General features: G+C 45.9%; 1 protein-coding gene across 4 annotated transcripts in view; it reads right to left on the bottom strand.

Moving 5' to 3' along the window:
- The window catches only part of LOC135897120 (calcium-activated chloride channel regulator 1-like), a 255,364-nt gene that overhangs the window by 82,238 nt on the left and 158,870 nt on the right, over positions 1-14,256 (bottom strand). For all 4 annotated transcript variants that reach the window (XM_070520850.1, XM_070520851.1, XM_070520852.1 and 1 more), the window contains 2 exons: positions 2,872-3,174; positions 625-843 (listed from right to left, as the gene is read on the bottom strand). In XM_070520850.1, coding sequence (XP_070376951.1) covers positions 625-843; positions 2,872-3,174 — 522 coding nt within the window. The remainder of the gene's footprint in view (positions 1-624; positions 844-2,871; positions 3,175-14,256) is intronic.

Genomic DNA, 14,256 nt, shown 5'->3' with positions numbered 1-14,256 from the left:
CATACATGAATTTCATGTTACATGCAAAATAGTGCCTGCCACCGATCAAATGTGGCCCATGCTATACCCGATTTTCCGTGCCTTTCGTTTCTGGATATTCTTACTTTGGCCCACCCCTCACACCATTTCCCACGATTTATCACTTTTAAAACATTCATTTCTTCTTTTTAGTCAATCGTGTTTGGTGGCTAATTGTAGACAAATTAATAAAATGATACCAGAAAACATAGGTTTTTTTCGTTACAATTAGTAATAATGTGTGAGAAAGTCATGTTTGAATTTTTCAACATGGTACCCATAAATTTGGTGCCAAAGTCGAGAGGGGCGCATTAGTTTGACTTTGGTTGGGAGACAAATTACCTAAAAACGCCTCTGCTAGAGAGCGCCCAACAAGCTTGCAGCCCCATTTTAGACAGACATTAAAACGAATGTATCTGAACATGGGTCGGGACAATGTAAGTTTTACTCAGGTTATTTACTTTTTCACACTTGAGGAATTGTAAGAGGGGCCTGCGCCCACGCTACCGCCGTGATCGGCAGGCCATGAGGGCCAGCTGGTAAGAAATGAATACAATCCAACCAAACTAATGTCACTATTATCCCAGTCCTGGTTTGCAGCCTTACCTTTGCAGGGCTGGGTATGGTGAGCATTTTTTTGAGGTCAGTGTTATCTTCAGGACAGTTTTGACACCTTTGTCCGGCGGGGTCAACAAGCTGAACCGAGAGTGGACAGTTTTGACCGGAGGCGCAGCTCACAGTAACGACTGTGTTGTTTCCAATGTCACCATCAATAATGAATGTTTTCTCCAGAGTTCCCACTACGTTCTCGCTTTCTGACATAACCTGCAAAACCAAGTGGTGTCAAATTCATTGACAGTTCAAAACAACACAGCAACATCCTGTTTCGTCAACACAATGGAGAAGGCTGTGAATTAAAGTCCCCATGCAGAGTATCTTGAAAAAAAAAATCCCAGACAACGAAGCGCCTCTGCGGAAAGGAATAAGTTATATTAGCAAGGGGGCGCAAAACAATACGCACAGACATAATAAACATCTTACTAAAAATACAGAAAAAATACCCATGTAATAAAAAATGTCAAGGTATCGTTATAAGCTTTCTTGATTACTCAAGTAGGCATATTTTGTTCCAGCAGAAGAAAATGCTTTTAGGGCTTCGCCCTCCCGTTGCGTTATTAACGTCTGTTGTGTTTTATTGTTACGTTTTGATTTATTTTACAACCTGTCATTGCAGGCCCTTTTGGAGACCATTAAGAAGTCGGATAATGATTAAGCCACAAAAAATAGAATAGTGAACAAAATATTTTCTCGGGATTGAAAACGGAACCGATATACGATTAGAAACGGGAAATGCGGGAATGACAAAGCGTAATTAAACACGAAACGATTGTCCCAGAACGATGAACATATGCTAACACTTACAAGCAGATACAGAGACAAAGATATAATTAGCTGTGTAGATTTTCACCCATAAATAAAAGAGTGTAATGGCAGGAATCAAAGCAAAAATAAACGAGTTTAGATTGGTGAAGTGCTCTGTCAAAAGCCTGGTCCCATCTGTTTGGCAGAAAGTGATAGGTTGATTACAGGTAAACTGAATGGCCAAAGCGCAACCAGCGAACCATTAAGTGCGACTATGCGGAACAGCGACGATGCCTGAACCATAGCGGATCATCTAGAATTCGTAACGTTCTTGCGAAGTCCCGGATTTTATAGGTCCCTCTTATGTCGGGGTTCACAACTATATTCACAATGGTATGGAAACTCAGTCGATAGATTCGTTCATCTCTTTTCGAATGCAGTACGTCTAATCCTAGCACAGCGACAGCGTAGTTACTGGTCCAAAGATATTTCTATTGAAATCTTTGACCTCAAGAATATAAAACGCAGAAAATTCAAGGTGGTGTCCGAGAGTTGCCTTACCCACGGTGTCTTGGCGCTCTCCTCGAAATAAGACGGCTCTTAGTCGCGTATCGGAAACTTCACTTACAAATAGAGTTTATCCTCTTCTGCTCATTATTTTTCTGCTAAAAATACTTCTTTTGCAAGGCTATTGTTCTCTGAACTTTATTTTCAATTCATGCAGCATACTTCGCTTCGGAGTTGTTGTCGCGGCTCTTTGCTTCGCCGACAGCACTTTACGGCTGATCAACTCACCAAAAAGCCAGCGCTGTTGCTGTGGTGCAGCGCTTTACCAAAGACAAGATGGTGTTCTTCGTTGAAACAAATTGTTCTCTTCTTGCTGTTAGAGACCGCATAGATTATGTACTGTCGAACTGCACACATAGTTTGGGTGCCGTATTGCATAGATAATATTTACCAAGCAACTATAAGATATATTGCGATAAGCACACCAGTAATAAACCAGCAAGGCAGCAATTCGTCCGACAACTGCGGAGTTAAACGACTCTGCTCGTTGTAGCTGCGTTATCATCATACGTGGTAGGAGCTTTCTCTCAACGCCTGGAATGGAAACAAGCACTGTAGAGGAATTCCGATCACACGAGCAAGAATATTCCGCGCTCTTTGGCCGTTCAAAAGGAAAAGAGGCATCTGCAAGGCTACATTTTATACAAGGCCTCCGTGCCAACCCTAACAATAGCATTCAATGAGGTCTCGTATTTTGCTAGACCGTAAATGAGGAAAGCAAACGATTCGCATGCAAAGACGTCCTGGTAATTGTTCACATTTTTCGTAACATTCGTTCGCTCACAATTATATGTACTGCCAACTTCGCAGAGCGCAGCAGGGCATTTGATCCGGGTGAAAATAAATAAGCAATATAGGCTCGAAAACTGTGGCTGCCTCTGCAATATTTTCATGTTTCCTATGGGGTTAACATCCTATACTCACAGTGATCGGTTTGACTGCGCCGCTTTCCACTGATTCTCCCAACGCAATTTGGATGCCGATCTTCGAATCGTATCCGGAGAGCTGGAAGCACTTGCTGTCAGCCGACTGGAGGGAGTGCGGTTCTGCAACATCAGCCAGTTTGTCTATCTGCTTTTTCGAGGCGCGATCAGATATTTCCGGAATGGCTTTCAGCGCTCCTTCTTGTGGGCTGAATTTCTCATTATAGAAGCTCATGGTCTCGTCGCCGTCAGCCACTGGTACACTGGTGGCACTTTCTCCAGTTTCATTGGGAGTGATCAGCCCCTGAAACCAACAGATACCGGCACACTGACCTCGTTTACTGGCGATTTCTGAGTTGAAAAGTAGCGTGGTACGTAGGCTACTTCTAACATGATTAGAATTTGGTAGTGAACCGTGGCGTAGCCAAAACTTTCGTCCGGGGGGGAGCTCACGTTGCAGCTCCCGATGTAATAATCAGGATAAGCTCGGGAAAATTAATAATAACTGCATTGCTGTTGCCAAAGATGCTACAAACGAATTCTTTAACGCTACGCCCTGTGAAATATGTATTTTTCATAAAAGAACATGCTCGTATGTGTCAGGAATTGTGCCCGAAATAGCTGATATTAATGCTTCCATGTTTTCTGTCTGTGCAATAAGTAAAGAAAATATCACACGAACTTTAGAACTATATCAGTTTGAAACGAGCAATGCAGCGAATGTCGCTGATATGAAAAATGTAAAGGCCATGAAATAAACACTTTGAGGACAACTCCTTTAATGGAACTTTGTCATTGAAGAACCTTGTTTACGTCTTTGTACGCATACAACGACCACGGAAAAGTATCAATGACTCTTTTCACTGTTACAATTTATCGCGCAGGAGCAGCTTTCATCGGTCGGGCTTTGTGAGTAATTGCACTGAAATTATTGCCATAACAGACAGCACATATAAAAGCAGTTCTGCAACATATACGAGGGCGAGTCAAATGAAAGTGAGCCAATGCGAATATATGACAAACGGGGTAATTTATTTTGAAATTAAACTAGTCTCTATGAGTATTTAGAGATTTGTCCCACTGAGTAACGAGTCCCGCGATTCCCGTCTCATGAAACTGCTTGGGTTGCTGCTTCAAAAAGACTGTAACTGACTGTTTCACGCCACCATCCGACACGAATCTGGTTGCCTTGAGCTGTTCTTTCAGCAGCTCCAAAATGTTGAGTCGCAAGGCAACAGGTCTGAGCTGTATGGCGGATGTTTATGCTTTTCCCACTTGATGTTTGCCATTCTTGTATTAGCCACATCAGTGACATGGTGATGGGCATTCCCGTAGAGCAACATGACCCCATTGCTCAATTTTCCAGGTCGTTTGTTCTTGATTGCGACACGCGGCCTATCCGGCGTTTCACAGTATTGGAAGCGATCGGTAGCCTCTCCATGTTTAACAAATTCGTTCACTAATGGCTCTTGACTATCGAAAAAGAAAAGTCAACACGTTACCGGTGGAAATGACGGCCTTTGCTTTCATTGGCGATGGTGATGTCGATTGTTTCCACTGCGAGTTTTGCCGTCGTCTTTCAGGCTCCTAGCAGCGGCACCATTATTCGTCCCCGGTCACTGTTGCAGACAGGAAGTCATCGCCCTCATTGTGATATCGGATCAGATGAGTCAAGGCAGCGCTGAACCTTCTGGTTCTTCTGGTGGTGGTTCAATATCTTGGGCATCCATTGCACACACAAGAGCCAATAGTCGTGATGTTGATGAAATTTGGTGTGACGCGAACCGCGACTGATGTTCACATGCCTTGCCAATTCATCTATGATTATCCTCCGTTCTTGTGTAATTAGCTCATAAGCCTTTGAAATAGTGTTGGGTGTGATGGCACGGTGGCTTTGGCCTGGTTTTAAATCGTCCTTGCAACTTTCACGTCCTTCTTTGAACCGTTTGCTCGAACGCTTCACAGTGGCCAATAAAATGCAATGTTCAACGCACACGGCAGCCATACTGGAAACACCTTTGGGAAGCACCTTCAGCCTTCAGAAACCTCACGACACCACCCTGCTTAACATTGGGAGTTTCCATTATGTCACGCAACTATGTTCAGCCCAATGTATGAGAGCATTAAAGAACCTTTATCCTCTCACCTGTGTGTCTCTTTTGTAAATTAGTGATGCCTGTGTGCTACATGCATGGCTCGCACATATTGAACCGAACCATTAATGCACGGGGTGGATAAACTCACGTTCATTTGATTCGCCCACGTGCATTAGAAATGCGAAGGCACAATGGAATATACAAATGCGAAGGTACAGTTTGATGAAGGACAAAAAAGTGGCACTGGAAACAAGGTTTGCTGCACGGGCATACACATAAGCTCGCAACAAGATATCTAAATATATGTATAAGTCTCCAATAAACCTACGTGTCTAAGAAAAAGTCACTGTATGTTGTGCATCAAACAAGGCAAATAAACATGTTGCGCAACCACAGATTCACTGATCACAGCTCCCCCCTGATGCACTCCCGCTGGTGTATCGCGCGTGACTGGAGGCGGTGCGCTTCCTCCCCGTTTTCTCCCTTAAGCACACAAGATTGAGCCACCATCATCGGCTCACCCATGCCACCTCCACCCCTCTTACGCTTTCACTCGCACATACAGCATGTGGCGCGCGGTCATGGTGATATCGCCCTTGGACTTCATACGGAACATGAGGGTGACGGCGACGGCAGGAATGTGCGTGGAGTGCCCGTATAATTGCTATCGCAAATATTTTAATAAGAGTATCCGGAAACTGAAGCGTCCTGTAGCCCATTAACTTCCGCAAAGGCAGAAGGAGTAACAAAATCGAGCTTTCACTATGCGACATTTTGTTGCCCCACCACAATATATTTCTTTCTTTAGCGAGGCGTGGCACCGACGTGAAAAAAACGCAAAGGAAAGCATGTTGGCCACAATCGAATGCGTACTTTGGGCACCTAATGTGGCTACCGAAGGAATGGCGAAGAAAACGTGAGACGCTTGGTCCACAGAGACTGCTCGGTATCGTACTGCTCGGTATCGTACACTAGAGAGACAAAATTTTCCGGAGCGGTTGCGCTCAAGCGAACGCGTTGCAATCATTCGAGTCCCCGCATAGATCAATCACATCGATCGATCGATCGATAGATAGATAGATAGATAGATAGATAGATAGATAGATAGATAGATAGATAGATAGATAGATAGATAGATAGATAGATAGATAGATAGATAGATAGATAGATAGATAGATAGATAGATAGATAGATAGATAGATAGATAGATAGATAGATAGATAGATAGATAGATAGATAGATAGATAGATTTTATTAAAAATACTCAGAAGAATCTCTAATGGTCGGAGCCCCTAGACCAGGGCTCTATATGAGCTTGAGCTGGTCGTCGAGGGCCCAGCTGGACAGCAGTACCTCGCATTGCTCGCTCGCGGTGTTCGTGTCGGGGTGTTCTATGGTGTGTAGGGTGCACTCCCACGTAATGTGGTATAGTGTTGGTGAGTCCCCGCGCCATGGGCATTCGTCCCTGTAGGCTGTGGGGTGTATGCGCTGTAATATGTGTAGGTTCGTGTGTAAGTGCCTGTCTGGACCCTACGCCGGGCAGCGACATCCTCTGTCTTTAGATTTCGATGGTGTGGTCGATATCGCAAGTGATTTCCTCTGTGGTAGTTCACGATGGCTGAATACTCGTGATCGACAGGGTCCGGGTCTTCTTCAGCCGGCGTGATGAGAGCTCGCTCATGCACGAAATCTCGAGCTGCTCTGTCGGCCTGCAGTTTGGCCGTGATGCCAGTGTGGCCCGGTATCTAGATGTTTGTTTGGGTGGTGATGTCCTTAGGATCCTCCTTGAGTATTTGGCCTAGGAGTTGTGCAGCAGGTCTTCCGATTGTTCCCTGTAGGATATTGCGGCAGGCCCGCTGGGAATCCGCGAGGATCGTCAGTGGCTTGTTTGCGTGTTGGCCTTCGCGGATGGCTCACGCAGTTGGCCAGCTGTTCGGCTTCCATGATCTTGCAGGGGAGGGTCGATACAGTGGAGGTAAAGTGGCCTCGGTGGTTGCATACCTCTGCCACTGCGCCCTTGTAGTTCGTCCCATACAAGGCGGCGTCCGTAAAACGGGCCACGGAATTGGGCCTGAATGCTTTCTCCATGAACTGGGCCCTTGCTCTACTCCTGTCAGAGTGTAGGTTAGGGTCCTTGTTGCGCGGTATAGGGACAACGAGATACCTGTCCTGGACGTGACAAGCTATCCAACAGGTTTCTTGGGTTCGCGTTCTCATAGCTTGGAACCTCAAGGTTTGTAAGGCCTGCTGCCCGTCCGAGTCCGCGCAGTGATGGCGGCGAGCGACCATGCATTGTTTATTTTTCTCGTCTGCTAGCCAGAAAGCATCCAAAACTCTGCCAGGCGAAAATACACTCGGCCAGAGGAAAACGAACACGAATCCAAGTGCGCGCAAGCGGTGGTCGGGGCAACACGAGAAAAACGCATTCACTCTGGTAGGCTCCGGCAGCCCGCGGGAGCGAGAACCAAGAAAAAATGGAAGAGGCTCAACGTGTCCTCGCGAATAAAAGTCAAAATAGAAAAATAAATGAGAACATAGTTACGTTTGCTGGCTTTAGTACCTTGACATGGATGCTTCGACGCCGGTGAAAGAAATGTTGATATTATTGTCAGTGCCATGACGACAAAAATGAACCACCCCAATGCTTCATCTCATCGGACCTCGCTGCGTGCTTTGTCAACTTGTCTGATAATGTCTTGATTTGGCTTGTCTCGTTGTATCACCGTATGGTCAGATTTACGAGTTTAGAAAAGTCAATGTACTTTTCGCATCAAATGGTTATAACAGCATTCAACGTACCAGGTTCCGAAATTGAAAATCTAAAGCACGACTTTGGAAATGTCAGCGCACCTTTCCCATGAGAAGTTTATGAGAACTTTATACCGATAAAGTTTCAGAACTGAAATCAATGCACTCCGTAGATTCCGCGGCCTCTGCGAGATACCGCGATGAGCCCGCTTGCCATCAAAACGTCCTTGGAACTTTGTGCACGGATGGTGCTCCTTGCGTTATGTGACTCGCTGCATGGGCGCTGCCGTGGGATCCAGCCCGATTGCTCTATGTTCGCGCTGATATGCAAGCGTGAAAAAGACCATTCTAGACAAAATCCAGAATGATTTCCGCCGCCGGGGTTGCTTTGGTCGGTGGCGCATAGCAGGACGAAAAAAGTTCTTGGGGGGAAGGGGCTGAAGCCCCATAAGCCCCCCCGCCCTGGCTGCGCCCCTGGTAGTGAACAAGTACTTCAAGCATTTGCTCTTCCATTTGAATAGGGCACACACACACAAGAAACTGTTCCGCAGCACAAACATGACAACAAGGCAACACCGAGGAATAGCTGCCCCGAACAATTAGCCACCAGCTGAACCTTACTAGGTCATATATTGTGCACTATCCTTGCAACTCTCTTGATTCAAACTGATTTTCTGTATTGTTCAAAACTCAGTTTCCCAGAATATATTCTTGTGAGGACGAATAACAAAACCGTTGCGCACAGAGTGCAACGTACACCCTTATCCTCTACCAATGCGACCCTTATTGCGACACCGATTATATCCCTACATGGATACTAGTGATGCGCTCACGCTGCTGGAGCCCATCATGGTGCGGCCAGGACATCGAAGGCAGCGCATGCGTGGTCACCACTTCGGTGTTGCAAGGTCATGAGACGGGCACAGTGCGTCTCCCCGCAGAAATGTCAAAGCTTAATAGACGCACTGTCAGCCGACATTAAACCAGCTCTAAAGTGTAGCCCAGGCAGCGCTCAACATTTTACCGCTGGCGCGACGAGCATTGTGGGTGCTAGTGTGCCTGGTGAACAGGCTGCGTGCGTACGATGTTGATAGGACAGATCTCATCACTTGCCTCATACACTCTCTGAGAACGGTAAAGTGTAATAAAGGAGCATATTCTGAGAATTTATTGTGCCTATATGTTAGAAGTTACGTAGTAAACAATTGCTGAAGTAATCTTTATTAAACGGCCATATTCTCACAATATTGCGCATCTGAAAATTAAAAGGTATGGGTAACCGCAACGTTAAGTACAGGTACACCTTACACGCTCTTAGATGGTATCGCAGCATTCTTCTATTGTAACCAGTTGTATAGGCCTACAGTCTTGGAAGTCCGCCCATGCATCATTGCATCGTCATTAGTTACACGCGTACTTCACTCAGCGGCACTTTACAAGAATGTTATGTCAAAAGATCGGCCGTAGTTACCTTTCAGTTCGCAACCTCAAGAGGACACTCTTTTCAAATAACGTAGGGATTTACGACACTTAGTCTTAACGTCTCTGCTGCGTTATAGCAGTATTTTGGTTAGGATTAAAGCAATGCTATGAAACAGCAGGGAAGTTGTTCCCTATTGGTTTATTTGCAAGGTTTTGTGCAGACCTCGAATTATGCGCAGTGTTGCGTTAACTTTATATCTCATGTACGGCATTGCTACTTTGAGGTGGTGCGCTGAGACATTACCTAAAACATATTATTTTTCTACACAACGTTACGCGTCGCGATGACCGAATAAGGGTTGCATCTAAGCTGATTTAGGCGGGGTGAGTTAAATTTACAGTGTTGTGGTCTCACAATGGGGGAGGGGGGAGGGCTATCAAGCTTTCTTGTTGTTTTACACTCCGAATCCTAATACTTCGAACAGCTCAACCAAGACTTAAAATACAGAATCAAACAGTACAGCTGGCATCAAATCAGTGTATCCAGTCGTGCTCTGAACACACACTAGCTGGCTGCTTTACCTGACAGTTAGTTCAGTCTTGGACACAATGCAGAGAATACTTCTTCCGACTGCAAGATAGGATGTGTCGCGTTATGCAACCTTCGTTCGTATGTATCAGTCTGAGCTACGTCATCGTTGCACGGTCAATTAGTTGGTTCTGCGGTCAGAGGTAATGGAGTGTATGTTGGAAATTGGAATGTTAAGTGCCTATGGCCCAGGAATTTCGTAAATGACAAATTATGTTATAATGATGCCTTGTCATCATTATAGTGATAATTTGTCATTTGCGAAATGCCTGGGCCATAGGCACTTAGCATTCCAATTTCCAACATAGACTCCATTACCTCTGACCACAGAACCAACTAATTGACCGCGCTAAAAATAATTCGCGATGCAATAAGCCCTACGCTAAGACTTGAAATTTTCTTGGTGGCACACGATTCCTACCATCGTGCAAAGTAGGATCCCAATAGGTAAACAGGATTAGTATAGCTGGTATGTTGTACAACATTGTAATAGTTGGCTACTTTGTCACATTTTAATGTGATTAGGAGTCTTTTTCTACTTCAGCTATTTTGATCGTTTCTGTCTATCTATATGTACATCTATCAGTGTGTCTATCTGTAGATCTACCTAGTCCGCATTCTAGGCTGACCCAGTGAACCAAGTTGTCCGCCAGCCTGTGCCACCAGGTATGTTGTGGTCCTGATCGGGGTCGTTACATCGCCGTCACTCCCACTTTGTGATCTAACTCTCGTCAATGTGTCGTCGTCATGCCTTCTACGCCGACCCAGAGGGTCTAGTAGTCTAATAGTTTTGACACGAGGTAGGTGCTCGTAGTCCTGGTGCCGTCGTGGTCGTTGTATCGTAGGCATTCCCAATTTATGTTGTGGTCCGCATCACACGGTCATCGTTGCGCCTTTTACGCTGACCCAGTGGCCCAAGTTGCCTGATATCTTGGGCCACTAGGTACGTGGCCGTGATACCGTCATAGTTGTTGCATCGTCGTCGGTCCAGATATGTTAGATTATCGTCATACTATCTTCGCCAGGCCATCGTCACCATACAGTAGTCGTGTATTTGTTGTCCCCCCACCCTCGGGATGCCGTCGTTGTTAGTCCAGCTTAGTCATCTGACTCTCTGGATGCTGTCGTTGCCATGTCAACACCGACACACCATCGTCATAATACAGGCTTTGTATTGCGGTCGTAGTTCCGCCTTTGTCCTCATATAGAGTCATTATGCAATCATTGTCTTACCGTCGTTGTGCTGCCCCGTTCGTTCACCGTCGTCATTCTTCGACATGTGACTCTCGTCATTACGTTGTCTTCACGCATTTGTTTTTCAGTCTCATCACCTGAGCAGCCTCATCCCATCATCGTAATGCCATCGTCAATTTATACCACATTTTCCGATCCATCAGCGTCGTTCGTTCTTCTTCATTATATCCTTATCATGTTGTTGTCATTGAACAGTTATTATGCAACCATTAATTGTCATGCCATATTCCTAATTCCATCGTCGCGAGACTGGGCCTATTAAATTGCTTTTGTCATAACATCGTTGTCATACCATCGTCATCATGTCATCGTATTCAGGCACTCGTCGCCGTCCCATTGTGTTCACGTCGCCGTCGTTGTCACACTGTTGTCGCTATAGCATCGCCACCATTCAGGAATTGTCGTCTAATTGTCGTCAAGTCGTTCTCATCGTCATTGTCTTTGTCCGTTCCATCGACGCCATTCCTTCTTCGTCATTCCGTCATCGTCACTGCATTCGCATCGGGCAGTCTTCATCATACGGCCGTTCTATTGGGCGACCTAGGCGAGCGAGTGCTACGGCAAAGCGGGACGATACCGGAGTGCGCCGCCTGTAACGGAAGCATCGGAAATCGCAGCTTGACCGATACATATTTTACATAAACACGACTTCACAAATACGGTGTCTTGTTAGATTGCTCGAATGCTAGTTTCATTCCCCATCTACGATCATCCGGAAATGAGCTCTCCTGCAATTTCTTTTTCTGATTTGTAGCGAACATGTCCTTTTACTCTAACCAAATTTTGTGGACGTCGTCATATACGACTGTCAGAGCGTAGCTATGACCAAATGTGTTAGAATGGTGGGCGTTGTGTTGCCCTATGTGGTCGCGCTGTGCGTGTAAACGAACGCGAGGCGCATAAACTTCGTATAAAAGCGATAACATAAGCTAATTTAGAACTGTTGATGACACCTGGCCTTTCTTCGTAATCACTGGTATTTGGAGGCGTACTTGAGGCATATGCCACAAAGGAAATGTTAATGTCGCAGTGGGTGCGGAGCTCTTTGATAAGGAAATCTGGTGAGCCACAATGGTTCCTTAAAATGTAGCCCCAAGTCTCTTGGCTGGCAAGCAAGTGAGATGGCGGATTCCTGAGCACCAAAGAAGGCAAGGTGCTTCTCACGGCCTCAGTGACGAAGTGAGCGCATGCCGTTTCGCTCGTAGACGTATGGCGCTCCCCGTTTACGAGGCTGGAAGTTCCCCGTACGGCCTTCTGGAAGACTGGCGTGTAGCACAGGATTCCGCTGATGAGCAAATTGAATGCGCCAAGTTATAGGAGCGAGCAGACAGCAGAACCACGCATCAAAATACAAGTTTGGTTGGTGCATTGTGGCCATGCTTTTCTTGCAAAATCTTATCCTGCCCTTGAGTACGCGGCATTTCTCAACTTCGTTTCTTTCTGTTTTTTTTTTCTTTTTAAGCGAAAGCATTTCTAGAGTCATGGCGAAGTTTGTATCAGCTAACGTGACCGCCGGAGTGTCTGCCGAAGCGTCACCATGCCATACGAAGACAGAATAAAGACAGACAAAAGAATGAACAATGACTGATAGTGACTGTGAATGATAACGTTACAATAGTGATTGGTAGACGATTATAACGACTAGTAATGACTAATAATGGCTACAAATGACTGAAATGACCAATATGTTTAATGACGGTTTGTAACGACCACAACTGATTAGAAATTGCTAGTTATACGTAGTAATGACTTGTAATGACTACTAATGACTACGAAATGAGCAATATGTCTAACGAGTGCTTGTAATAACAATTGATTAAAATGACTAAAATGCTTACTAGTGAGCACTAATGAATAATAATGACTGAAATGACTTGTAATGACTAGTGATGACTATGAAATTACCAATATGTCTAACGACAACTTGTAGCGACAACAATTCATTAGAAATGACAAATGCCTGGGGGGAGGAAGAAGTTTGGTTCGACACAGTCGCACTGCTGTCATGCTCCCGAGTGTTTTTGATTTTTTTCGACGTTTTGTCAAATAGATTTGTCGAAAACGTCGGACGACTCGCCAAGGTACCTTCCCTACCGGAGACCGGGGGGGGGGGGGGGGGGCCTTCGCCTCCCGTCGCTTCGATAGGAGCCTGCAGAAGAGCCCGATCTGGTAGCGGCGAGAGTTCGGTCATGACTACGCCTGACCTGACACCGGGCCAGAAGCCACCGACTGACCCTGAGAGCAACCGTGGCTGTAAGCGATACAAGGCTACAGAAACAGACGACGAGTCTACGCTTCTTGACGATTGTGACATAGCTGACATCACAGATCTAGACGATGAAGGCTTCAGGCTTGTGCGTGACCGCAAGAAGAGGACCGTCGAAATCCCAGTGATTATTACCCCTGCCACAGAAGGAGCCGACCTGAAAAAGGTAAATCCTATTGTTCTGTCTACGGAAATTCAAAAGATTCTTGGCACATCGCCAGTTAGGAGCCCATTTACTGCTCAAGGAGCCCTGCTTCTAGATGTACAGACAGAAGAGCATGAATTCCATTCTCAGCTGCAAGTCAATCTCAGGGACTGCAATATCAGCACGAGTGCCCAATTCGTACCTGCAAAACACGTGCATTATTAGAGGAGTACCGAAGTGGTACACTGACGAGGAACTGCTGCTATACCTAAAACCACAAGGTGTTTACCATGCAAGGAGAGTCACGCGACGCGTCCAAATTTCCGAAACCGATTGGGAGTCCAGGCAAACCAGCTCCGTGGTTCTTACGTTCGCTCCAAATACAGACCGTCCAGAGAAGATCAACTTGGGCTTCACAAGACACGAGACCACTGACTACGTTGAGACACCACCTCGGTGCTTCAAGTGTCAGCCCTATGGACATGTGGCCAAGTACTGCCGTGGTGAGCAGCGGTGTAAGAGATGTGGAGGACCGCATGATTTCAAAACATGCACGTGCAGCGAGAACTTTCTATGTGCAAACTGTAGTGGTTGCCATCCAGCTAGTTACAGCAAGTGTCCCACGCGTGCAGCGGCAATAAAGCGTAAGAAACCGTTTATCTTGGGGCCAACAGGAAACGATGAGAAAAATACGACGAAGAAAAAGACAGAAAGTCACAGAGAGACGGACGAAATCAAATGGAGCTCAAAGAGTGAAACTGATTTTCCAAGCCTAAAGCCTTCTCCAGGAATCCAGGACACAGTGGTGCCATCGCGCAGCGGACCGGCTAATGCAGTCAAATCAGTGAACAGAGGCCCCGTGGAAG

Source organism: Dermacentor albipictus, chromosome 6, assembly GCF_038994185.2.
Source record: "Dermacentor albipictus isolate Rhodes 1998 colony chromosome 6, USDA_Dalb.pri_finalv2, whole genome shotgun sequence".
Lineage (NCBI taxonomy): Eukaryota > Metazoa > Arthropoda > Arachnida > Ixodida > Ixodidae > Dermacentor > Dermacentor albipictus.
This window is presented reverse-complemented; position numbering and strand designations above follow the sequence as displayed.